The sequence below is a fragment of the Micropterus dolomieu genome, linkage group LG21 (assembly GCF_021292245.1).
Source record: "Micropterus dolomieu isolate WLL.071019.BEF.003 ecotype Adirondacks linkage group LG21, ASM2129224v1, whole genome shotgun sequence".
Classification (NCBI taxonomy): domain Eukaryota; kingdom Metazoa; phylum Chordata; class Actinopteri; order Centrarchiformes; family Centrarchidae; genus Micropterus; species Micropterus dolomieu.
In genome coordinates, this window is record NC_060170.1 from 18201775 (window position 1) to 18226679 (window position 24905).

Consider the following 24905-nt stretch of genomic DNA (forward strand, 5'->3'; position numbering starts at 1 on the left):
AATAAACAGACCTTTAAAATATCCTACCCAAGCAAGTTTCAGCCATGGATCCAACACGTCCTGGCCGCAAATCCACAGTAACTTCATTAACAGTTTATTTTCTTTAGCCTGAATTCACATAAAGGCAGACTGCGGCTCATTTGCTTCCTCATTCATTCAGAATGTAACCATCTTACATATTCATCCACACTGACACTGCCAGTCCTTGTTCAGCTGTAGGTCTATACATCCACTGGCTCCACCAGGATCACAGACTAATAACAAAGGATTAAGCAATGTTACTCCCTACATACCTGCCCTAAAAATAGATTCCAAATAGGTTTATATACTGTTTTTGAACATGGTCTGCTTTCATCGTTGGACAGTCTGTGTTAGTATCTGTGCATGCATGTGCACATACACACGCACACAAACATACAATGTAAGGTAAGTAACTGTGAGAACCAGAGATAGACATCCTGTTTACAGAGATGTGCTGAGATAGAAAGTCAGATTCTGTCTCTCTCTCTCTCTCTCTCTCTCTCTCTCTCTCTCACACATATACACACACGCAGCAGACGACTCCTCTATCATTTCCCTTCAAATTTCACCAGGGGGGAAAAAAGAACCAATCTCTGCTTCACCAGTATTCAGCTCAGCTTAATGCACCTAAATTGCACCAATCATGGTCTTATTCTAAATCTGTATGTCTATGAAAATGATTGTTAAAACTAAGGTTTGATGGAGGGGCTACTGGCGGGAACATACTTTTACCAAAGAGTTGTGGTTACCTAGGGGACTAGAACAAAAGAGCATCCGTGAAGCACATTATCTTGTCATCCTTACATGCTGCCATTAGGGCATGACGAACGCTGCCGCCAGGGACACTGAATATAGGTAGGTAGGAAGGTAGGTACATTTATTTGTCACAATATAACAGGTTATATAGTGAAACTGAGTTTTGTAACTCCCTCCTGCTACATAGCAGACAATATACATTAATACAGAAGCAATTATAAAAATGGTAAACAGAAATAAACTACTAATTGCATGTGGCTTTGTACCTTCATTTAGTTAGTTATCCACAGCAGGATGCTTAAAAAAAACAAACAAACTTCATGGCATGGATCTGCATTATTTCTCACATTTCATATCTCCATGGTCATGGAAGCCATTCACTTGCTGGTCAGTCATTTAAAATGTACCTGGCTTGCATGGTTGTACTTCAGGGAGGAACACAGTATGCAAATTACATGTGCAGACTGCACAATGGGCACTATTTTTTCTATAGTAAATGCACTGATCAAAAATTTTATATTTTCCTAGTTTGCCAAGATTTTCCTATAAAATCAAATCAAAGGCAGTTAGAAAGACAGAGCTTTCAGTAACCAAGCACTGAATCACACAGGTACTACTAGCGCTCCCTGATGGCCAAAACAGGATCTTCTCCATGCTTGCTGAAATACAGATGTGGATTCAACTTTTCATGCCAGAGCTGACCTCAGAGGAAAGGAACCACAGGGCAAGACTGGGGGAGATTACTTAACTGAGTATAAGGGAAATACCTTCCACAGGTTTTAAACTTGTGAATACGTGCATCGAAGATCGAAAAAAGAGCAGAACAGAAAACATGACTTCTATACATAGAATAGTTTTGTCAATGTATATAATTTACTGGTTATTTAACAGACATTTAACAGTGAGTTATTGTTGTAAGAGAGTGGAAAAGTGACTCATTCACCTCAAGAAAAATCTGCAATTGTAGAAGAAAGCAATTGTGCAGCACATACAGGAGTATAGTAAGTATTCATCACTTATCAAAAGGAAACATTTCTTAATTGTATAAACATAAAATACTTATAGTAAATATATTCAATTGCTTGTATTATATTTTAGCTCTAAAAATCATATCTTTGCATTATATGAATGTAAATCACTGATCAGAAGGCATTTTAAACCAAAGGTCAGGCCGCCTGATTTGTAAGCAGCTCACCTTATCTTACCAAGTATAAATCTGTGAAATGAAAAAAGCTATTTATTGCCGCGCTGCTCTATATAGTGTTCAACAAAACCAGTTTGTAGGGTTACTGTGAAACTCGCAGATCTTTGTATAACCTTCTGTCCTGCTATAACTCCTTTATGTGGCTACTTCTGTAAATAAGAACGGGGTCTCTCTCAGTTCTCCCAGATGATTGTAAGAAACCCATCAATTCTGTTGCTCATCCAATTCATTAAATTCCACAGGCAGTGCTCCAATCCTGAGACATTCACATGGTATGCATTACTCAGGAAATGCCGTAGTGTGTCCCGTGTCTGTATGAGGCAGCAGTGTCGTCTGTGGTTTGAATCCATCTGTTAGCAACCAAAGTTAGATAACTAGCTACCCTAGAGTTTGACTCCAGAACATCTCAGCAACCAGGAAATGCCATCCAGAAGACCTGACAGGGATTCTGTTACTGTATCCTGCACCTGAATAAGAGAGAGAAACACTAATTCAAGTTATCCATCTCCTCAAATGGACACTATATGGATAGAAATGCAGTGGAAGCCTTTCAGATGATTAAATATCAGACAATTACCATCCAGGGGTTAACCAGTTGCGGTAGGCCAAGTCTCTTTGCCATGTGAACACTGGGAGTTAACCTGGCTCTGTTTCTGCTGGTTATAGTTGGCAGGCTTGTTGTCCTGACTGCTCCCAGTTCTTCTCTGGAGACACAGGAGAGGACCAGCAGGGGTCTGGATTTTGAAAGCCCGGGAGCGCTCAGCACAGCCCGGATCTGAGCCCCTTCGGACTCCCCCTCACCTATTGAAGACATGGCTTATCATATGCTCTGTGCTGATCATTTATATGACAACAACCAATGTGTGTGACTTGCAGTGGTGGGAGCAGATAAGCAGAAGGTGTCCTCTTATCTCACCTCCCCCAGGCTCTGCATTGGCTACATAGATGAAACCATCCACCACCTGGCACACTTGCTGCACCTGAGGAGCAGGGCTGTAGATTGGGTAGCCTGAGTCATCTGTTCCTTCAAAGGTAAAAAGTTTATTACTGGTGTTCTGCTGCTTCACTTTGGCTCTTTCCCTCTCACTCCTGCACACAAACACACAAGGTTTAATGACTGTTTTCACACCCATACGGAAAAAAAGAAACACTTGCAACTCTTATGGTAACTTGGTAAAGTAGGGCTGCAACTAACGATTATTTTCACTGCTAATTAATCTGGCTACGACGTGTCAAACAATTGTGAAAAATGCTCATCACAATCCCAAACTGAGCCCAAACTAATGTCTTCAAATCGTTTTGTCCAACCAACTGTTCAAAACCCAAAGACTCAAATACAAGCAAGTCATCACATTTAAGAAGCTGGAGCCAGCAAATGTTTGACATTTTTGCTTGAAAAATGATTGAAACCAATAATCGATTATTTGGATTGACTAATCGATTAATTGACTTATAATTTGGAGCTCTTCATCAAAGCGCAGAGTGCAAAGTTCTTACCTATTGTCAGAGTACAGAGTTAGGATATTAAATTTGTGTTGGTTGTTGAACATGTAACTGATCCCTGAGCCAATACCTGGAAGAAAAAAAGGTCATCATTGGTTTGGTTACATTCTTGGGGTATCTTAGCTGACAGTAACCAGTGAGATAACAATTGTGGGCCAATGCTGTCACCTAGTGGTGTACAAATAAACCTACAACAAGTTAGATAAGACAATGTAAGACAATTTTTGTTCCTGGGTGGTGTTATTTTCTAATTACTTCTGCCTCGAAAGTACAGAAAATGGCTATTATTCCTCATAAACTTTGCTTTTGTGACAAGGGTAGTGATGAAATGCACCTATTTCTAATGAGAAAACGGATGAATTTGTGTCTTTTTGTTCACATAAAGAGAGAAAAACAACAACATATGAATCCATATTAACATGTAATTTTACATATATTTATACACCTCAGACAGCTTAGGGGTACTTGAAGGTTGCGGACTCCTTATCTAGAGCTCTGACAATCTGTCACCTGTCTCAAAGCTGTGCTGCTCCATAATGGTAACAAGTACCCGTCTATTCCCTTGGTGCACCTCAAAGAGTATTACAACAGCATCAAGACCTTGCTGGATGCCTTGCAGTATGATGAGTACGGCAGAGAGGTCGTAGGACAATTCAAAATGGTGGCATTCCTGATGGGTCTCCAAGACGGTTTTACCAAGTTTCCCTGCTATCTTTGCCTTTGGGACAGCAGGGACACCAAGGCGTACTACTACAGAGCGAACAGACTTTTATGTGGGGAGGACCAATCTCAAGTGGGAGCCACTGGTGGACCCCTGGAAGGTGCTGATGCCATTACTGCACATCAAACTGGGCGTTAAGAAACAATTTGTCAGAACCCTAGGAGTCGGCAGCCTTGTACCTTAAAGACTTCTTCCCTAAGCTGTCTGAGGCAAGGCTCAAAGCTGGTTCACAAATACATGTTAATTTGGATTCATATGTTGTTGTTTTTTTCTGACTTTATTTGAACAAAAAGACATTAATTAGCCAGTTTTCTCACAGGAAATAGGTCAATTCCAAAATATCACTGTTATGGTCACAAAAGCAAAGTTTATATTACATCAGCAATATAGTTTGGGTATACAGCAATCTACTCTCCAGTGAAAGCCCCTTTCGGCTGGACTGATTAAGTGGTTGTCACCGTGTTATTATGATGAGAAAGGACCAGGAGAAGCTTATCAGCATCAATGTTATCTCACCAATTATCTGTCTGTGTGGAATACCCGACACAGGAAGCACATCTGGGGCATGCATGAGCCTTGTGACTAAAGAGTCATCCAGCTGCTCCATGCCAGGGCCAAACATGGCGTAACGTGGTTCAGATGAAGGGACCAGAGACTGAAAAAACGAGGTCACAACCTCATATGCCGGCCGCGAAGGAAGCCATTGCTGTCTGCAGGATGGGCAGCCTTTCAGGTATCTGTTGAGTGAAAAGTGGCGGTCAAAAATGTTTCTAACAAACTGTTACCAACTGACCTGGATAAAGGACAAAAGAAAAAGATACCCACTCTGACATGTAGTCAATTTTGGATTCCATCCCCTTGTCTTCCCCCTCTTCTCTATCGTCCAAGCTCTCATCTTCATTGATTAATGGTGCATCTAACAACTCCAGTTGGGGCATGGTCACATGATCAATGGAAGGCCAGTATGGCATGTCCCTGAGCAGGAAGTATCTCCACAGTAATGGATCTCTAACCATGGCCCTCCAGTACCGACTGGTGGCTCCCAGGCAGCAGATATCCACAGGAGACAGAAAGGTCATGATCAGGAACTGCATGTCCACCTAAAGGAGGGTAGCCCTATGATGATGATGATGGCTTGTATTTCTATACATAAGTGCATTAACAAGCGATACACCATATTCTTCCAGGTCCCCCCACAAGCTGGATGTTGTGTTTTATTGATTCTGTGCCCACCAGTTTCAGTTCTAATTTACTGCCTAGTCTGAAAAAATTATCTCTGCAATAGATAAACAATAAAACATCATCAACAAAAAACAGAAGATACTCAACTACACAACTACTAACACTAGCAAATCTATTATTAATACAAACACGCAAAAGTGAAAGTGATCGAAAACAAACTTTGCAAATCCAACCATGTAGTGCACGAGTGTAAGATGTGTATGCAAATACAGTGGGAAAAATAGGCCTACTATATTTCCCTCTGACAAGTAGTGGAGTAGAAGTAGGAAGTAAGTTGGTCATGTAAAGTACTTATTTCCGCAATATTTAACTTGCTTTTTTCACTTTATGAAATGTGACATCAATCTGACATTGTCCTGACATTAATTAGTCTAATTAAATGACTTTTACCGAAATTACATTTTTGCACAGTTGAATAGGCCTAAATGAAAAACATTCCCATTAATGATTCGTATTTGTCTCACCGGTAAGGTATCCAAAAAGCTCGGTTGCGGTTGTCCTCCCGTGTCCACACCAAGCGTCAAGTCATCTCTGACAACTTTACCACTATTTGGAAAATATCTGTCTCTGAACCGCCTGAGACTGCGGATCACTACTGACTCGGTGAGCTGCTGGATCTTTCCTGCCATCGCTTCAAATTTGAGTGGTCACATATGAATAGCTACTAACAAAGAGTAATATGGAGATGATAGCAAAGTTGACGTTTCCCTAACTCTTGTCACACTTCCTTGTTGCTGGCGAGAGTGCCGCATTGTGGGTAATGTAGTTCCACGATCATGTGCAGCCGACCTTACACCAACCTACCCTACACCACACAAAAAACAAAAAACATTATAAATCTCTTACAAAATCATACAATTCTTGCTAAACTCTTTAAAAAAAAAAATAAGCACATGAAGCAGCAACTATCCATTGATAGTTTACATGAAAAACACTTGTGGCTTTTGTGTTTTTCTTTAGGGCAGAGCAGTTTGCAATACAGTTTTGTCATGCATGTAGTGCAGTAAAATTCACATAAACATGTGTTCCTCACTTGTTTTACATGAATTGATTTTAATTTGAAAGGGATGCCGTACAGCGGCTTCACCCAATGCAGAGACTCACTCTGTTGATGTTTTGGAATATTGTCTGACAGTTTGTTGTCCTGTAGTTCTCAGTATGATTATTTGCAATGACCATATTTACAATGTGAATCTCTGGCTCTGGTGTGAACAATCAAACACTAACACCAGAAGAGTGGGAGAGGTTATTAAAAGAATTTGATTGGATTTACAGCAGTGACAGATCCTCGTTATTACAGCACTTAGTTACTTACGGATTCTCATATCAAAAAACCAGATGACACCTGCAACAGTATAGCGGCTCAGATTTGGTGGAACCCGTTGCCCAGCCTCTCTCAAACTCTTCCCATGGTTCACAACATGGTCAACCACAGTAGTTCTGATTTCATCTGTTACGTTCCTGACTCCCTCCTCCTCCTCGTACTCCTTCACCTCCCTTGTCCATGTCCTCCTCTTCCTCCTGTAACTCTCACCCCTTTAAAGCCTCCATTGTTGGCCAAACTAAATGTTTAACTGTGGCCTATTTAGGTGTAGTGCTCAAGCTCTGATTGGTATGTGAAATAAAACTCAAAAGTGTGAAATGCCAATTGACTGTAAAGTAGTGAGTTGTGTTTAAAGCTTTGCAAAAAGTGTTATAAAATTACAAACTGAGTGTAAAGCAGAGAACATGCACTCAGGTTGGCACACTTGATTTGGCTACTAGTGTTAACAGTTTCAGAAATAGCACTTCAAGAATGACTGTATTTAAGCATTCAGAAAAAACTGTAAAACAATGCGCGTGTTTATTGTCAACGAGGACATAAAAAAAGAAAATGATTTTCGTCTAAACAACACAGATTCTCTATTAATAGTTATACTATCAAGATTATTCAAGTGGCAGAAAAATTTTACTTGCAATGAATGGGAATACAAGTGGCGCATTACAAAGCTGGTATGAACAAATCTGAACATACTTCAAATGGTCATGAATACATCATTGTCAAACAGTTTTTGAACACATTTCTTTGCCTTTAGTGTGTATATTGTATACACACATACATACATATATAATGTATATGCAATTATAATATATTAAAAGCATAACAAAATGGCAACAAAATAAATAAAATGTTACTGTGCAATGTCTTATTTCCAGCTGGATTATCTTCAAACTTGTAACAATCTTAAAAAATGAAGAAAAAAAGGTCAATTTTATTAATAACCTTTTTATATTCATATTAATGTTATTATAACACATTCTCAGAGCAAAAATAAGAGCCCTGTCAAGAGGCTGGAATCAGGATGATAACTGCATTTTCAGCAGGACAGGGCAAAAAAATTATTCAACAGCCTCCTCTCTGCAGCCCCTGCCGGTTTTACACCATCTGTCTTATACTTTCTAACCTCTCATTCACCAGCTTTGGCCAGGGCCGTTTGGCATGGGATGAGGTTGCCTATAGACATTGATCCAAAGACTCCTTTCTTCACATTTACCTTCTCCCCATGCCTCCCCTTAACATTCCACAACATTACAGCCCACCTGATGGCTTCCATTTTTATTTGGGGTTGACAGACACTTGAATGCTGAACTTAGATCTGTGCCTGAGGGCAACTTCAACACAGGGGCAGCTCGTGTTCACTGTAAAATACTAAGGATTTCCTTGGCATTCTCCGTGTTCCAGCCCTGGCCCTGCAGAGGGCCCTCACAGGCAAGCACATATTTGTTGAGGATCTGTGTGCCAATGTCCCGAAACTGGAGGCGATCTTCTTTGCGATCCATTGTGTCAGCGCTGCAGTCCTCATACTTGACTGCCCAGAAACACATTTCTCCGATGTACATCATTGTCAACAGGTGTGTGTCTGAGAAAATGCCTGGCCAAAAAGATAAGCAGGTAGTGAGTATGATCAAATGGTCCAACTGGACTGAAGCAGCACAAGAGTTTTTGTTATTCAGAGATAACTAATGATGTATTTACCTTCAGATAGGAAACTTGCTGTAGCAGTATCATGGAGCACTACCCCATCGTTGAGCTTCACAGAGTTTCTCACCTGCAGCATCCGCATCAGGTAGCGCACCCCTTCCTGAATACACTGGATTAAAAAATATTATCAGTCAGATGAGCATTAGGCCTAATTAAACTACCAGCAAAACAAATTAAATTTGTTTGGCAGAATCATCAAGCCTACATCTCTTTTCACAAATACAATTTACTGAATCTACAGTTTACTGAACTACTATTCAGATCTTTCCACAGTGTGGTACCTTAAGGAATGTGTCCTTGTTTTTCTTGATCCACTGTTTTCGTTGATGAAGGGTGTGGCAGTACATGTACAGCAGAGCTCCACGTCTCCAATAGAGGCATTCTAACAGCTCTAGGCCCAGCACAGACTGCACCTACCACAGACCAAAATACATGATAGTGCTGTCACACCAGTGTTTCCCACAGAATGACTGTGCTGGGGCAGGAGCAGCAGGGTATATTTCTATTTCTAGTAGGTTATCTATTTCACACATTTAATTCTACTTCATTATCCACTTTATTTTAGTGTTTACTCACTACTTGAACCTCCTCACCTTGGTTTTCCTTTCAGTTCTCTTTTCCTCACACTCACACCTACAGCCTTGGTCTCTTACTGCAAACATAATGGCTTTGCCCTGTCTCTTTCTCTCTCCCTGTATGTCTGCTGTGCTGACTTTTTTTCATCAGCAGTATGTTTTATAAAGTCGTAGAAAAGACACATAACTTGATTTTTCCACCCGCAAATTCGTTTTTACAGCAGCAATTGCGCTGCATGTGGAGGAGGCTTGTTGATGACGTAGCCTTTCGAAACGAACATGGTGCCAAATGACATCTGCACTTTTGTCACTGTTGCTTTACCTGGTCTGTGCTTGTAAAATATCCACCGTGTTTGCATCTTGTAATGTAATATCAGATAACATCTCTCTGTATTTCTCTGCAAAATGCTAAAATGGGATGCCAAATATACTTTGGCGGCTGTTAGTATACCTGGGCGGCTTGCCCAAGTCTATATGTGGGAAACACTGCACACAATGCCATGAAAGTAAATGTTTAGATGTTTGTTTTAGAGCCATAAACCAAAAGACAAAATTAAAATGGAATAGTCCTCTTATTGGGAATACTTGATAATCAAGTTCTTACATATTTGTTTTCCCCTCAGATATTGAACTATACATTGCACAGTTAATGATGTTCTTCCTCATTGATTTCATGCCAAGCACGGTTGGTCACATAAGTGAGTGCAATGAGAAACAATCACACTGCCACTCAAAACTGTTTTGAGATACACATATACATACTTCTTGTGCTGGTGCTAGCCTCCCTGCCAAAACTTCTGGCTCGGTCAAGTCCTGCAGCAGCTGCTGGATTTTAAATGGTGAACAGTCCTCAGGGAACTCCTGGTCCACCAGTTTATTCTCTTCATAAAAAGTGATGTCTAGAATCACCTAGATAATGAAAAACAAATATATACCCATAACTAACATTGAGTACAAAGTCCTTACTAACTTTAGTCAGAGTTTAGACCACTTCACATTACCAAGCCCCCCTTAACTAAAGTCATTAACGATCAACAACCAACCACTGACTCTAGCACACCCTTGGTCTTAATTTTCCTCAGCCTAAGCATCCCTTAAGACTTGGTACCAAGTCAAGTAACTTGTTTTGCAGCTTGAGCATTCATTTTCACTCCTACATTCTTAAAGCTATAATGATGGCTTCCACAAAGTAAATATTACCCCTATTGGTAAACGTATAGAATATATGATATTCAAGTAAAATGCTAAACTGAAGGGCCTCTGCAGGTTTGAGGTTTATAGTCATAATACGAAAATGTTGGTAACCGATTAACTGCTTGCGTCAATTATCGAGCAAAACTACCAAGCATTTGGTGGTTCAGCAGTCTCAAATTTAAGGGATGCTTTCCCCTGTTTCACATAATTATTAAACATGATTGAATACCTTTGTGTTTTGCACAGCGAAACTGACATGGGGATACTTCACTTTATCTGGTGTTTTATAAACTAAACGGTTAATTGAAAAAAGAGTCAGATACTAATCACTAATGAAAATAATCATTAACTGCGGCTCTAGACATTTAATTGAGTTCGATGTAACGACGTACCTGTGTGTAATCCTGGAGCACCTTAGAAAGGTTGCTACTCTCCCCTCCTTGTCTGTAATAGCTTTTCAACTTGTCTAGTATGGCAGACGCATTCTGTAAATAGTCGTCATCTATGGAAGAACGATGTGTTAACACATTAGCAATAACAGACCGAAACTCAAGACAAATGATCACCAACGTTACACATTTATAGTACTACTGTTGATGATTGGCACACACAAAGTTAAGGCAAAATAATTCGTCTAACGGTAACATAGCACAGCAAGTTTTAACGTTAAGTTACTATCATTGCAAGAAATGTGTAACGTTACTACAACACAGAATAATACACTTCAACACAGAATAATGGCAACGTTAGTTCGACAATTTACTCTCAACTCTGGTTTATTTAGTATTAACGTTTAATACCAGAGGCGGCATCATGCTTCATAGTCAGCTAACGTCCACTTAGACGTTCGTAAACAATAATGCATTTTAGCTAACAGTTAACGTTAGCTTACGCTAGCCGTCAAAACCCAGATCATTCAAAAGCAATGATCGGTCAGTGTGTAAACATCCCCATACCGTTACTAAGTTAACATTATACCGCATGTAAGTTAAAGGTAGGGCAAGTATTATTTGTCAACATGCAACATTTCATCAGACAACAGCTGTTGTTATGGTTCCAAGCTATGTTAGATAACGGTAGCTAGCTTGCTGGTTGGCTCATAAACTGATCAAGCATATTAGCCACGCATACAAGGTGCCGAGAATGGCCACAAGGCGACAAAAATAATAACGTCTTATCGATACCTTGCTTTTCAGCTCTGAGACTAGAACACTTGATGTCTAACTCAAATATCCTTCTCTCCAACTCGAAACCTTGTCGCCTGTATTCGTCGGCCATGACTAAAAGTATTGGTCACGTGAGCAAGGGATTACTCACGTGCTCTTTCGATATGCCGTTAATTTCTGTTTTCTTGTGTGCACGGGCCTCGGGCAGCTCTAAAAAAAAAAAACAAAGCGTACCGTTTATTCATCGTCATTACATACTGCATTATGCTACTTATTTCACCCTTGAGATCTGAAATACCGTTAACATCAAAGCATCTTGACGTGGTAGCGTAATTTAGTGGTGGTGAAAGGGTTATATTTAAATGAGCTTGCCAAGCCTCCTGTTTGCCAGCCCGCTGGTCCAGCCCATTCAGAAACCAGCCAATGTCATCTTCGCGCTGACTTTTGGGTCTCTGAGCTAGCAGTGCTAGTAGCAACATATTGCGACGTTGCAGCCTGCATCATCTCATGTGTCCTTCACTGGCTGGAGCTTTCACTCTGCTCCTCGGCTTGTCTCATACCCCGGTATTAGCTTCAAAACATGGCGGCCCTCAAAGCTTTGTGCAGAGCGCAGAATTTATTCTTCAAAAATCCCTCAGGTCCATGCAGAACCAAATTAAACTTCGCTTATCTCCACTTGAGCAAGGTCGGTATTTAAACGGTAATTAAGATCATTGTAGAAATAATAAGTTAATTTATAAGTAACGTTAGGTTGAAATGAAATGTTTGAAAATGGCTGGGTAAGATTAAAATGCAAAAATATTATGAATATTGTAACGTTATTCCACTTGTCTTACATTATTTCGGATGGAAGTGAGCTATGGTTTGGTAATTTACCAAATCTTCACATATTATTTTTGTTCAGTTTAGTTGTCAGTGATATCGTGGACTGACCGCAAGGTGCTTGATGACGCTACTCAATAATTTCGTCAGAACACTTCGTAACCAGATTGCAAACTGATGATAACTTTCAGTAAAGCATTTGATAATTTGAGCTCGTGCCATTTCACGGGTCATTGATCTAAAAATCATAACAATAGTCAAACCCGCAGCTTGACGTGCAGGATAGTTTATATGTCCAGTGTTGTAGGCGAAATGAGGTGCTTGTATAATAATCCAACCCTACCAGCATACCTTTTACACAGAACGTCTTTGCAATATTTCCATCGTGTTTATTTTTGGCAGTGCCCATAGTCTTGACATTGTACAAGGTTATCATGCATATGAGTAATTTGATTTCAGAAAGCAATGTGGTGTCTGAGATGAGAACTATTGAGGGATACAAATGTAGGAAATTCTTAATATAATATTAAGAAGGATTCTTGGTGGAGTAGCAAAATGCATAAATGTTTTAAAATCTGAGCAGCAGCCTCTGAAATATTGTACAATATGATCAATGAACAAACAATGTTGACAGTAATGGAAGCAAACCATGTATCAAAGTTTTGATTAGTGAAGACAGAGATGTTATGTGTTATCTATGGAGGAACAAAAGGAGCTTCCCATTGAACATCATAATGTGTTTATGGTCAAAATTGGCCTTGGTAACCTCTAGATGTTACTGCAATATAGTAAGTTGAACCTTTAGACTGGTTTTAAACCATCTGGATGACGGTAAACTGGCTTTTCATTTGTAGGGCTGCGCTCTAAACGACTCGTGCGTTATCCTAGATACATGTATCCATATAAAGAAAAAGAGGGTCGCACAGAAATATATCATTCAGTAAGTTTATTTAGTATCTGTCTGGCAACTGGCTTTTCATTAATTGTTCATAGTTTGATGCCTTTCTTTTTGCAAGTCATACAGAACAGATATTGACAGGAAATGTTTCATTTCAATGTTTCAAGTAAGCAATATTGCATAACAAGGCGTATATGCTCATTTTAAGTAGACAAAGAAAAGTGATGAACAAGGAGGGACATCACAATGCAAAGTGATGTGGAGTTTTCTCATCTGTCTGATCTCTAATAGTTCACTATTTAAATAGCCAACAGAAATCACAACAATATAATATCAAATGTCATTATTACAGATTTACAATGTGATTGCAATAGTCAGCATAATGGGGTTCGGGAAGTAGTCATGGTTCCAGTCCCAATTATTGGTGGTAAAACACAGCTAAATATCTTGTGAAATAATTGAAGATAATTGGTCTGAGCACCACAAGTACAATTTTAGTTGATCAGTATTTACAGAGAGGATTTCAAATTTTAGTCCTCAGTTAACTCTGTTGGGTTTAGGCTCTTGGCTGTGGGCTGCTCTAAACCTCTGCTGCTTTTGTTGTAGGATTTGTTCAGCAGTTTTGCTTATCTTTCCCTTCCTCTGCTAAATAAACTGGATCAGCTATTAAAACTGTACAAACGTATTAGCTGTCCTCAGGCATCAGGCCATTTTTTAAACTACCAACTTTTTACATTTTTTAAGCGTTATGCTGATGATGCATTTATTCAGAACCGCTTACAGTGAGTTTCTGTTGTTATGGAACTCTTTAAAAAAAAAATATATAAATAAATAAAGGAACATGTTTCGTTAAGTCTTAGGGACCTGTTGTTTTTCTTTCTACAGACCTGCGGTTGTTACTTTTCTACGTCCAGCCAGAGGAGTTCACAGTTCTACTCGGACCCTACAGAGGCAGTCAAAGACATCCCAAATGGAGCTACCATTCTAGTGGGAGGTAAGACATAATATTTTTCACACACAGGCTCCAAGATTGTAGGATGGTTACATAACACCTCATTGACAGTGCTGGCAAATTACCTTAGTTTTTAACTGCATGCAAGTTTTTTTTAACTGATGAAAAAGATGTTCAGCAATGTACGTGTAAGGACAACATTTACAGCAAAGTGAACTTGAACTCTGACAGGCATGGTGGTTTATTAGCATTCACACACAGAGGGCACACAAGTTACACAGCTCTTATTTATAGTCATGTGAGGAGTGACATTGTTAAACATTTTCCACTGTGTCACACTTCTATCTAGGGGTGTGTATGTGTGTGTGGTGGGGGATCTTTCTCAGTGTGATTTAAGAAATGTTGTCTAACAACCTATATACACCGGGCTAGAATTACTTGAGGCTTGATCCAGCATTTACCATGTTATTGGACTTGTGTGATTTGTAATAGCTGGAGATGTCATCTTCTTTTTTCTGTACAAATGAATGAATTGAAGTTCCAACTTAAATTACCATATTTCACCTTTTCACAGCTTTACAGTGCTTCTTTGGTTGCTTCAATTTTTGTTTTTGTTATTATGCATTACCTACTCTTTTTTTTCCAACACAGGCTTTGGATTATGCGGTATCCCAGAGAATCTTATCAACAGTTTACTGAAAACCGGCGTTAAGAGTCTCACTGCAGTCAGCAACAATGCAGGGTAAGTCAGTTTGGAGGGGAGGAAGCATGTGTGTACCATACATGCATGCTTAGCACACATGCAGGCGCCTGCATGTAAACCTGTGCTGATACCGGGTAGTGCATTCCATAGTACAATTGATATTGATTTAATACATTTTCCCCTCATGCAAACATCAAAGTCCTGCTTATTTCCTCCAACAAATGATAGCATGGGCTATCAAAAACAGGAATCAGTGAGTAAGACTCTCCTGGCCCATGTCAATCCCTCCCGTGTAGGCCCCCAGCTAGTGAATAGAGAATCTTGATTGGACTCATGAAGGAGTCTGTTTCTTCATCTGCTTATAGACATGTTTTAAATTCATATTAGAGAGGTTTTGGTGACCTTGACGCTGTATCTTCAAACAGGCAATGTTGACCTGGAGAGATGCCCAGAAGTTAGCTTCCGATAAGTAATCAGAGCTGCAGACACAAAGGAAAAGGGGTTTGATGTGATGGCCACTCCTTTAGTGGCCAGGTGATATCGTGTGTGATGTGTGTCTTTCTCTGTGGTTACTGCTGACCTCACATTTTCGATTGTCCTTTTATTGTGGCCAGCCTAAGGCACATCTGTGCAATACACATGCTGTCTTATCAGCATCTTGATATGCTACACCTGTGAGGTGGATGGATTATCTCAGCAAAGGAGAAGTGCTCACTAACACAGATTTTGACAGATTTGTGAACAATATTTGAGATAAATAGGCCTTTTGTGTTCATGAGGTGCTCATGATGAATGGGGGCAAAAACAAAAGTGTTATCCAACGAAGGTTGAGGTCAAGGACAACTGGACTTGGTTGAAGATACTAGAAGACTTTTTGTCCCTCATCCAAGAGACTTCTTCAGTTCTAACTGACTGGTAGGGAAGCTCAGCTATTTAACCTCATCATCGTTAGCTAGGATTGTCGATACCGCTGGTTCGTTAGTGCTCCTGGCTGAGGTAACGACTGTCGTCATGGTCGCTAGAACCACCAGGGATCAGGAGTTTTTATTTTTCAGTTTCTGTTTTACTATAGCAACTTGGACCATCCATCCATCCATCGACGACCGCTTATCCTGCATACAGGGTCACGGGGGGCTGGAGCCAATCCCAGCTGACATCGGGCGAAAGGCGGGGTACGCCCTGGACAGGTCGCCAGTCCATCGCAGGGCCAAACATAGACAGACAACCACTCACACTCACATCCACACCTAAGGACTATTTGGGGCTGTGAGGCGACAGCGCTAACCACTGCCCCGGCCCACACTTGGATCAATCTTCGTTTTTGCTTAGCTCAACAGGGCCGATCAAAGAAGTTTACTTTCCATTTGGTGTGAGTTTAATCTCCAAACGTCAATAGCGATAGCCTTAGAGAGCTGTGCCTATACTCATATAATCTGGAGTTACAGTACGTAACCACAGTTTTGTTGGGGCTGAAGTCAGCGCTGGGTTGTGTGATAGGCTCAACAGAGACGGTGTGGAGAAGAGAGTGAAAGAGGAAAAAGAAATGTGTGATGCCGAAAAAAATTTATGGATTATTGTAAGTCATATTTATATCTTCTCGTGCATATGTAAGTGTACAATCGGTAAAAGTAGAGGGTCCAGCACAGGGGAAGCTGAGCCAGGGATAGGCCTATTCAGAGATAAAGATGAGGGATTTGATTTTTATGTACACACATACACACTGCTGTATTTTATGGGATTGTATTGTAGTTTTTGAGTATATTTAAGTATTTTAGCCCTCTGACTGACTCAGGCTTGCCTGACCTGGTCTTGTTCAGTGCAGAGCTGCCTTGCTTATACAAACTAAAGAGGCAGGTGTCATCCTGAAGTTTCTTGAAGGTCGTCACCATAATCGGATTCACTATGCAACAAAAACACTAATACGTATTCAAATAACTGCAAAAAACATTTCTTACGTATTAAAAGGCCTCTCCGTCTCAAAGTCCCAGGCTGAATTTCAGTCCCAGTACATCCCTGCGTGTGGGGTCAGGTGTGTGTGTGTGTTTGGGTGGGGGGGACATGAGAGTCAGTGGGGGACCCCGGCCTTGTTGAGAAGGCCCACTGCAGTCGGAAAGAAAGTGTACTTGTGGCGCTAGGATTTGGTCCTGATGGACCGCAGCCTCCTGCTGGAGTGGGGTGTCTGAAACTGTTTGTGTCTGGGGTGGAAGGGGTCTGCCACAACCTTTCCTGCACGCCTCAGAGTCCGGGAGGCTTGCAGGTCCTGGAGGGATAGAAGGTGGCAACCAATCTCCTTCTCTGCAGACTGCAGAATGATACGTTGCAGCCTGCCCTTGTCCCTGGCGATGGCAGCAGCGTACCAGGTAGTGATGGAGGAGGTGAGGATGGACTAGATGATGTCGGTGTAGAAGTGCACAATAGTGATGACTGTATCACACAGGATGATGGGGGTGGGTGGGGCTGTGCTCTTTCTGAAGTCCACGACCATCTCCACGGTCTTCAGAGCGTTGAGCTCCAGACTGTTCTGGCTGCGCCAGGTCACCAGATGGCAAATCTCCCAAATGTAGGCAGACTCATCCCCAAGAGAGATTAGCCCAATGAGGGTGGTGTAATCCGTAAACTTCAGGAGCTTGACGGACTGGTGACTGGAGGTGCAGCTGTTGGTTTACAGGGAGAAGAGCAGAGGGGAAAGAACACAGCCTTGAGGGGAACCAGTGCTGATGATCCTGGAGTCAGAGACATGTTTTCCCATGCTGCTTCACACGCTGCTTCCTTTCCAACAAGAAGTCTGTGATCCACCTGCAGGTAGAGTCAGGCACGCTCAGCTGGGGGAGCTTGTCCTGAAGCAAAGCCAGGATGATGGTGTTGAAAGCAGAGCTGAAATCCACAAACAGGAGGTTCCTGGGGAATCCAGGTGCTGGAGGATGAAGTGAAGAGCCATGTTTACTGTGTTGTCTGCAGATCTGTTGACTCTGTAGGTGCACTGCAGGGGGACCAGGAGTGGGTCTGTAGTGGACTTAATGTGGGACAACACAAGGCCCTCAAAAGACTTTATAACAACAGAGGTCAAGGCGACGGGTCTGTATGTAATTTAGTCCTGTGGTCCATATTTTTTTGGGGACAGGAATGATGGTGGACGTTTTGAAGCAGGCTGGCACATGGCATGTCTCCAGTGAGGTGTTAAAGGTCTCTGGAACACCAGAGACAGCTGATCAGCACAGTGCTTTAGAGTGGATGGAGAAACCGAGTCCGGCCCAGCTGCTTTGCAGGGTTTCTGCCTCCTAAACAGTATGTTGACATCCTTTTCTAAGATAGCGTGGATGGGGGAGGAGGTGGAGCTACCCCCCTCTGAGGAGGGGGTGGATGAAATGGTGCAGGGGTGAAAATTTACTTTTTGGCTCACCTGCCAAGGTGGCAGGTAGATGAAAAAATTGCCTTTTGTGTCACACATACATTTGTTTCTGTCCTTTTAATTGAGATAATAAGGTATTATGCCAAATGCAAACTTAAAGAAGAGGCCAGAGTGAAATTTAAAGCAAAATTATATTATAGCTATTAAATGTACTTAAGACATAAGAGTAAATTGTTTTATAAACTTACAAGATGGTTATTAATCACTGTTAATCATGTTTTTTCATTCAGCTTAAACCTCCTCATCAGACTGTTCACTTTCTACAATCACCCACTTCTGTCCTCCTGGTTCTGACAGAGTCCTGGTGCCACAGCATCACAGGTTTTATGGGATAAATAGTTTTTTATACAGTCTATGGATCGTTCTCCTTGATCTCTGGGCAGGACAGCAGGACCGCCGGCTAACAGCTAAAAACACTCCTAGTACAACAAGCTCTTCACACTAGCAGCTTTCACGCTGCCTTATTTCACAGGAGTATTGCGCCAATCTGCCGGCTCGCTGCAGTTTTATCTGCCTCTGAGCAGGAAACGTTGGTGACAGACACGAGACAGAAAGACGGAACGATCTATTTGTGAAAAGCCACAGCCGATATGCCGCGGCACGCCGCTGGTAAAGCCGGACTGCTATGTGAAAGCATACATAGTTGCGGGATAAAGGCCTTTTCACAGGGGATAAAGCTGAAAACTTTTGTTCAGTATGAAGAAGCGAATGCGACATAAATACGGTAATTCTTTTTGCGCTGATCTCCGTATGAAAGCGGCTACATTCTCACTCTCCCTCCTGACTCCTGTCCCCCAACACCCAACCCTTATAAATATATGCCAATCAAACACAAGTATCATGAAAATAACAAACAACAATCAATGAACGCCTAATCCATGTGTTAAACGATTTCAGATCCCTTGGTACATGGGGAACTACCGATCTGCTGCTAATTACCGTCAAATTATTATTATTAGATTCCAAATATATTTACCCACCTTCCTACCTTGGCCTTCCAACATTTGGCAGCCAAACGGAAAATCCACCTGTGGGAATTTGGTATCAATTTCCATCTCTGAAATGGTGAATTGTGGCCAATCAGTGTGGGGATGGTGTCAGGTCTGTCCCATTGTCTCTTGAAGCGACAGTAAACCTGGTTCATTGGCAAGGCGAGTGTATTCATGGAGTGGGGGGATTTAGTCGTTTCTTGAGAACTGGTGTTGTAGTCTCTCTGAATACATTTCGTTTAGCATCTCGTACCGCCTTGCTAAACCTGTACCTTGACTCCTTAAACCTGGCCCGGTTTCCACTCCTAAATGCCTCTTCCTTTTCCAACCTTAGCTGCCTGAGCTGCTACTTATAACACCTATAAACTTCATAGATTGGTATTGGAGGTCATTTGGAGAAACTAATCTCTCCTTTTTAAAAATAATAATTTCTTTATAACTAGGCCTACGTTAAAGATAATACTATAATAGTGCAGCCTCAACTTTAAAAAAATAACTTCTCTGTGCTGCAGAATTGAGGTGTAGAATAACATTGTGCCAAGTGTGCCAAATACCAGAGTTGGGCATTAGGAAGATCAAAATTGCTTCACTGTTTCTCTGTGCCAGTAGTTTTTTTTAGCACTGTCCTGTGAGGTTTGTTAGTGTGTTTTACAGAAGTTACTCTTTACTAGACCTGTCTTTTGGACTTTGATTTTTAGTGAATATTGATTCTTGGAACATGTACTCAAAATGTTTGCTTGAGCCAAGCCATCCTATTGAGCAATCATTGATCCCCTAAATTCCTTCCCTCTGTACGTGTTAGTTGTTGGGAAAGATTATAACCACTTCTAAAAATTGTCTGAACATTTCTGAGCAAGTACCAACATAGTCGAACCATTTATCCATTTTACAGTCAACATGTTTATTAAGTGTGAACTGTAGTACATATAATACCCTCAAGTACATGTCTTGTTTCCAGTTTCTTTGCAAAAACAGGTTTGACTGGGGCTTCTCAACAGAGACAAGCACGCATGTGGCTTATATTCCAATAAGGGGACGGGAGCTAAAAAGCGAGAATTACATTGAAGTTAACAGGAATGCGTTACAAATGAATATCATTGATTATTCTCTTTTTATAAAAGCTACCAGGCATGTGTACTGTTTTCTTGGTCACAGCTGAATCATATTTACATGTTCTGGCTCTGGAGGGAATAGAGCTGGAAGGGGAAAGATGTAGTTATGTAACATTTAATTTTAGAGGGAAGATTCCTAAAGCTGAAAACTCACCTTCCTCTGCTTGCTTCTTTTTGAATGTCGAAGTGGATTGTTAATTCTCTTCAATGAAATGTGCCAAACAGGTAATGGAAATTTCTTGTATTATCTCAGATATTGGACATTTAGCCTATTTACTGTATGACCACTTTAAAATAAACACTTTTTCCCCAACACAGACTGCTAGGCTATTATCTAAATCTTAGCGTTGGTGTGTAATACTGGATATTGATACAAGAAAATATGATGGATGGAAGTTATTTCCTTAATGATATCACAGGGTTCTTTGCAAAACAGGAATTTGTTTGATGTATGAATAAAGGAAAGTGATTTCACCTATCAGTGCCTATTGTACACGTTTATACAAAAGACATTGCTGACCTATTTTGGTTAGCAGTGAGAGGCAAGTGTAATTTTGGTTTCGGAATTGCTGCTTTTTAAATTTCAAAGCAAAACTTCTAGCCCTGGTATCACCACTGTTGAGTGAGTGGGTGAGGGGCAGAACTTCATCCCTGCAGCTTTATATTTATTCTTTAATCAGCTGCTTCAGGAATGATAACAATGTTAGCATTAGTTAAACTTGCCAAACCCATTTCCATACACTGCCCTGTGATGTGTTATACCTTTAGTGGTGTGTGACAGCGTGACACAGTCATCTGTTTTTGGTATTCTGAGCACACATGGCCTAGATATCTTGTCAGCTGACCTGAGGTTAAGGACAAAGCAGTAGTTCCTAATTCTCAGCTTCTTAGGATACAGAAAAGAGGGAGAACCCACTCCTTCCAAAGCTCAGCTTTCCTCTAGTCTGATTAGAAGGAGCAGAGACTGAGCAACAATAGAGAGAAGCTATCTTTGGATAAATGCTTTCACATTAACGTACAATGAAAGGTTTTGTAATTTTTATTATGTTGGTCATTGAAATTGACTTGCTTTGATTACGCAGTGTTCTCAGAGAAATATTGCTTGTAATCAAACAGGGTGGGACAAGATAAGACGTTTGATTTTACTTTTATCTTGTATCACAATACCCTGTTTTATAAAGATTTATGAAGACTATTCCTTCAGAGGTTAATGACTGACGAGTTACACAAAATCAGTCCTCTTATACAGTAGTGTTGAGTATTTCAATAACCCTAGTAACACAATAACTTTCTTTGGTAACATAAAATTAGGAGGGACTACTCACAGTACTATGTTTAGGAATGAGTTTTCTTGCTGTCAGATCATGATGGTTTGTCTGGGTTTGATGGTCTAAATGTGTATTTTTATTTTATTTAACCTTTATTCAAGCAGATGATCTTATTGAGATATAAAACCTCTTTTTCAAGAGAGACCTGGCCAAAATAGCAGCATATTGACAGAGCACAGTTACAAATACGAACACCAAGCACACCCACAACAAAAGTAAAAGTAAATTAACAACCTATAGTACCATTTGGAGCAGTTTATAGTTTGTCACCCCTCTAACGACACTTTCTAGTGGAATAAAGAAATAAAGTAAGTCTGTGCACTTTTCACAGACGATAAACACAAACAACTGTTTCAATGGCTTCTTCAGGCTCTGCAGCTGTGTTTGGTATGTATGTATCACACAACAACCTCTCTGGGGATTTATGGTAATGCGAGCTATATTTCAAATTGTAGAAGGTAGGGATGAATAGGACTTAAGCAGTAGAGGGAACTGAACTGAATAACAGTGGGTAGTTTAACAAAAAAATACTTTAATGTCAAATCTCAAATGACCTACATTCATAACAAATATGAAAGACAAAACAAATTGACTTCAAAAATATTAGAGGCACCTTTGCCAGCCTTGAATCTATATATCACCTTTACTCATCTGAAAACTATAATATTTTTCCATTCTTCTTTGCAAAATTGCTCAAGCTCTGACAAGTTGCATGGAGTGAAGAGCAGAACTTACATAATGTAGACTTAGATGTTGATTTACCTTATTAAACTTGCAAAATCTGACTGTGAAAAAAACTGACTGTGATTCCTTTCCTCATTTTCTTTAAAACGTTTGTTTGAGAAGCATGTATTGCTAAGTAAATTATGAGAGTTGGAGAATAAGGCCTCACATCTGTATATTGGTATCTGTCCATTGCACTGTAGCCTAATTTTACCCATTTTAAAAGTTCATACTATTTTGTGTGTGTGTTTTCTTCAGAGTGGATAACTTTGGCCTGGGTCTGCTGCTCCAGACTAAGCAGATCAAGAGGATGATCTCTTCATACGTTGGGGAGAATGTAGAGTTTGAGCGACAGTATCTGGCAGGGGAGTTGGAAGTGGAACTGACACCTCAGGTTGGTCAGAGAACGTATGGAAAGGTTTAGACATGAATTTTCACACAAATCAAAAAAATGCTGCATATGAAAACACAAATTCACTCAAGAAGTCTTGGCATGTAAATTTCAACATCCAAATGACCGGACTTCATAAGGTATATATTACATATTTGACAATAACAAAGGTATGCAGTGGACATTTTTCTGTTGTACTCATCTTTTAATCTGTCACCTTATTCCCCACAGGGTACTCTGGCAGAGAGAATCAGGGCTGGGGGCGCTGGGATTCCAGCCTTCTTCACAGCCACCGGCTATGGCACACTGATCCAAGAGGGAGGGTCTCCTATTAAGTACAACAAAGATGGCAGCATTGCCATCGCCAGTGAGCAGAGAGAGGTGAGAGTACTGTCATTCTTGTTGTTGTTGTGCCATTAAGTCCATCATGAAGTCAGTGCAAACTTGCTTTTGTTTGGGACAACTGCAGATTTTTTTCCCGGACCCATGGCCACTTTCCTTGAGAGTTTGTTTAATGATTTGAGATCTGTGGTCGAACTTGGGTGCGGTACATAAAAGCACAAAACATGTCTGGAAAAAGCCCGCACTCTAAAGAACTTTTTTAAAAGAAAATTGCAACCTGTTTGACCAGTTTTATTTAGTGTAGCAGGCCCAGTGAGACTGCATTTAAACAATGAGAGTAACATCTAAAGTCCTCCACGTTTACAAAAATCATGCTTTTTACACATGTGACTCAGATGGTGTAATGCACTGCCATGAATGTTTGTTTTGGTATTGATTTTCTTGTGTGAAAAACAAAAATCTGCTGTAATGACTGACCTTAGATCTGTACTTCCAAGTCACCAAGTCTGAAACAGGTCATCATGTTTATCTGCGACTGCACCCAGTGCCACTAACTCCTTTTGATTGTGTTGTCATTGTCCACAGGTGAAAGAGTTCAATGGCAGACACTACATCATGGAAAAGGCCATCACTGGAGACTTTGCACTGATCAAGGCATGGAAAGCTGACAAGGCTGGAAACATTGTTTTCAGGTAACTGATGACTTAAAATGCAAGCGTTTGACTCATTTTTCACTAAACGGAAATATATACCGATCAAACATCATTAGCACAGACCTACTGTAATATGGCAGTGCCAGTATTTATCTTGGAAATAATTCTGCTTCTCCCTGCCTCAAATCATTTTAGACTAGTCTTAATCACCTTGGTTGTGTTTGCAAAACAACCAGCACATGCTGCCGTCCTGTACCAACTGATTCTAATCTGTACATTTTCAGTATGTATTAGCTACATGGTTTTCTTTTGTTTGTTCAAAGTTTGTGAACATATCATAGGATTTACACCAGCAACTATATTTTGACAGCGCATTTATTTCAGCATACATACATGGATGTTGTTCATGGATATCCTCATTAGTTTTTAACACAATCTAAATTAAGTATAGGCCTTCCATCCTAGCATCCGTAAGGTCATTTGCACCTACCTGGCATATATAAATGACAGAAATTAGTAGATGTAGTAAAGCTTTTCTCCACAAGAGAGCAATGTCTCCTAGTAAACTAACAGCTTATACTGGATGTTAGATATTGAATATTACAGGAGAGTTTCGGGGGTTTACTTGCTCATCTTTGCTTTTGGCTGACACATTTCCATCTCTTTCTTGCTCTTTTTTTTTGTCAGGAAAACAGCCAGAAACTTCAACCAGCCTATGTGCAAGGCAGCCAAAACCACAATAGTTGAGGTACGCATTTCCAACAACACATTGATTTGCTTGTAAATGGATGTCTGCCTGCAACATGTCTACTGACACATACTGTATCTATCAATGGAGTAATAATCTAGATGTCAGCTTTCCTTTAATAGTTTTCATGCATCAAGTAGACTTTCATTTACTAGGAATTTAGTTATTCTATCCCAACCCCAGCTGAAATAGGCCCTCTAGGTAAATAATGTAAAAATCTACACTCAACACAATAAAAACTGAACTTTTAAAGATATACTCCACATATGATGATATAAATTAAAGCCATTGTTAAACCCCAGCACCTCCTGGAACTGATCTGGAATGAGCTCAAGTGTGAATTTAGTTCAACCAACTAAAATCGCCATCACCTGCAAATAACATGTGGGTTAAAAAAACATTGTAATTATGTTTAACTGTAGACCGTGAAG

General features: G+C 40.4%; 3 protein-coding genes across 4 annotated transcripts in view; 1 reads left to right on the forward strand and 2 right to left on the reverse strand.

Moving 5' to 3' along the window:
- Positions 1-1628: 1628 nt before the first annotated feature.
- On the reverse strand, positions 1629-6191 carry fbxo4 (F-box protein 4). Its single transcript, XM_046036080.1, has 7 exons — positions 5912-6191; positions 5031-5305; positions 4722-4942; positions 3479-3554; positions 2898-3070; positions 2559-2782; positions 1629-2448 (listed from the first exon to the last, which is right to left on the reverse strand). Exons 1-7 carry the CDS (start codon positions 6074-6076, stop codon positions 2365-2367), a joined length of 1218 nt encoding a protein of 405 aa, XP_045892036.1. The 5' UTR covers positions 6077-6191; the 3' UTR covers positions 1629-2364.
- Positions 6192-7268: 1077 nt separating this feature from the next.
- Positions 7269-11558, reverse strand: rimoc1 (rab7a interacting mon1-ccz1 complex subunit 1). 2 transcript variants are annotated; one of them, XM_046034935.1, is made up of 6 exons: positions 11423-11558; positions 10631-10740; positions 9807-9953; positions 8751-8882; positions 8464-8578; positions 7269-8359 (listed from the first exon to the last, which is right to left on the reverse strand). In XM_046034935.1, exons 1-6 carry the CDS (start codon positions 11514-11516, stop codon positions 8124-8126), a joined length of 834 nt encoding a protein of 277 aa, XP_045890891.1. In that variant the 5' UTR covers positions 11517-11558; the 3' UTR covers positions 7269-8123. The 2 variants fall into 2 exon arrangements, with proteins under 2 accessions (XP_045890891.1, XP_045890892.1); XM_046034936.1 differs by lacking the exon at positions 11423-11558 and adding an exon at positions 11039-11225.
- Positions 11559-11613: 55 nt separating this feature from the next.
- oxct1a (3-oxoacid CoA transferase 1a) overlaps positions 11614-24905 on the forward strand; it is a 53514-nt gene continuing 40222 nt past the window's right edge. Inside the window, exons 1-7 of the mRNA XM_046034933.1 lie at positions 11614-12089; positions 14010-14118; positions 14728-14818; positions 22599-22734; positions 22963-23112; positions 23659-23765; positions 24414-24474. Of these exons, the coding sequence (XP_045890889.1) occupies positions 11985-12089; positions 14010-14118; positions 14728-14818; positions 22599-22734; positions 22963-23112; positions 23659-23765; positions 24414-24474 (759 nt within the window). The 5' untranslated portion in view covers positions 11614-11984. The remainder of the gene's footprint in view (positions 12090-14009; positions 14119-14727; positions 14819-22598; positions 22735-22962; positions 23113-23658; positions 23766-24413; positions 24475-24905) is intronic.

Coding starts and splice junctions, on each gene's coding strand:
- fbxo4 (XM_046036080.1), bottom strand. CDS start 6,076: ATGGCAGGAAAGATCCAGCAGCTCACCGAGTCAGTAGTGATCCGCAGT. Junction 3,555..4,721: donor TCCACACAGACAGATAATTG/GTGAGATAACAT, acceptor TTTTTCTTCCAG/GTATTGGCTCAGGGATCAGT. Junction 3,071..3,478: donor ACTCTGTACTCTGACAATAG/GTAAGAACTTTG, acceptor GTTTGTGTGCAG/GAGTGAGAGGGAAAGAGCCA.
- rimoc1 (XM_046034935.1), bottom strand. CDS start 11,516: ATGGCCGACGAATACAGGCGACAAGGTTTCGAGTTGGAGAGAAGGATA. Junction 9,954..10,630: donor TGCTCCAGGATTACACACAG/GTACGTCGTTAC, acceptor TTCATTATCTAG/GTGATTCTAGACATCACTTT. Junction 8,579..8,750: donor ACAAGGACACATTCCTTAAG/GTACCACACTGT, acceptor TTTTTAATCCAG/TGTATTCAGGAAGGGGTGCG.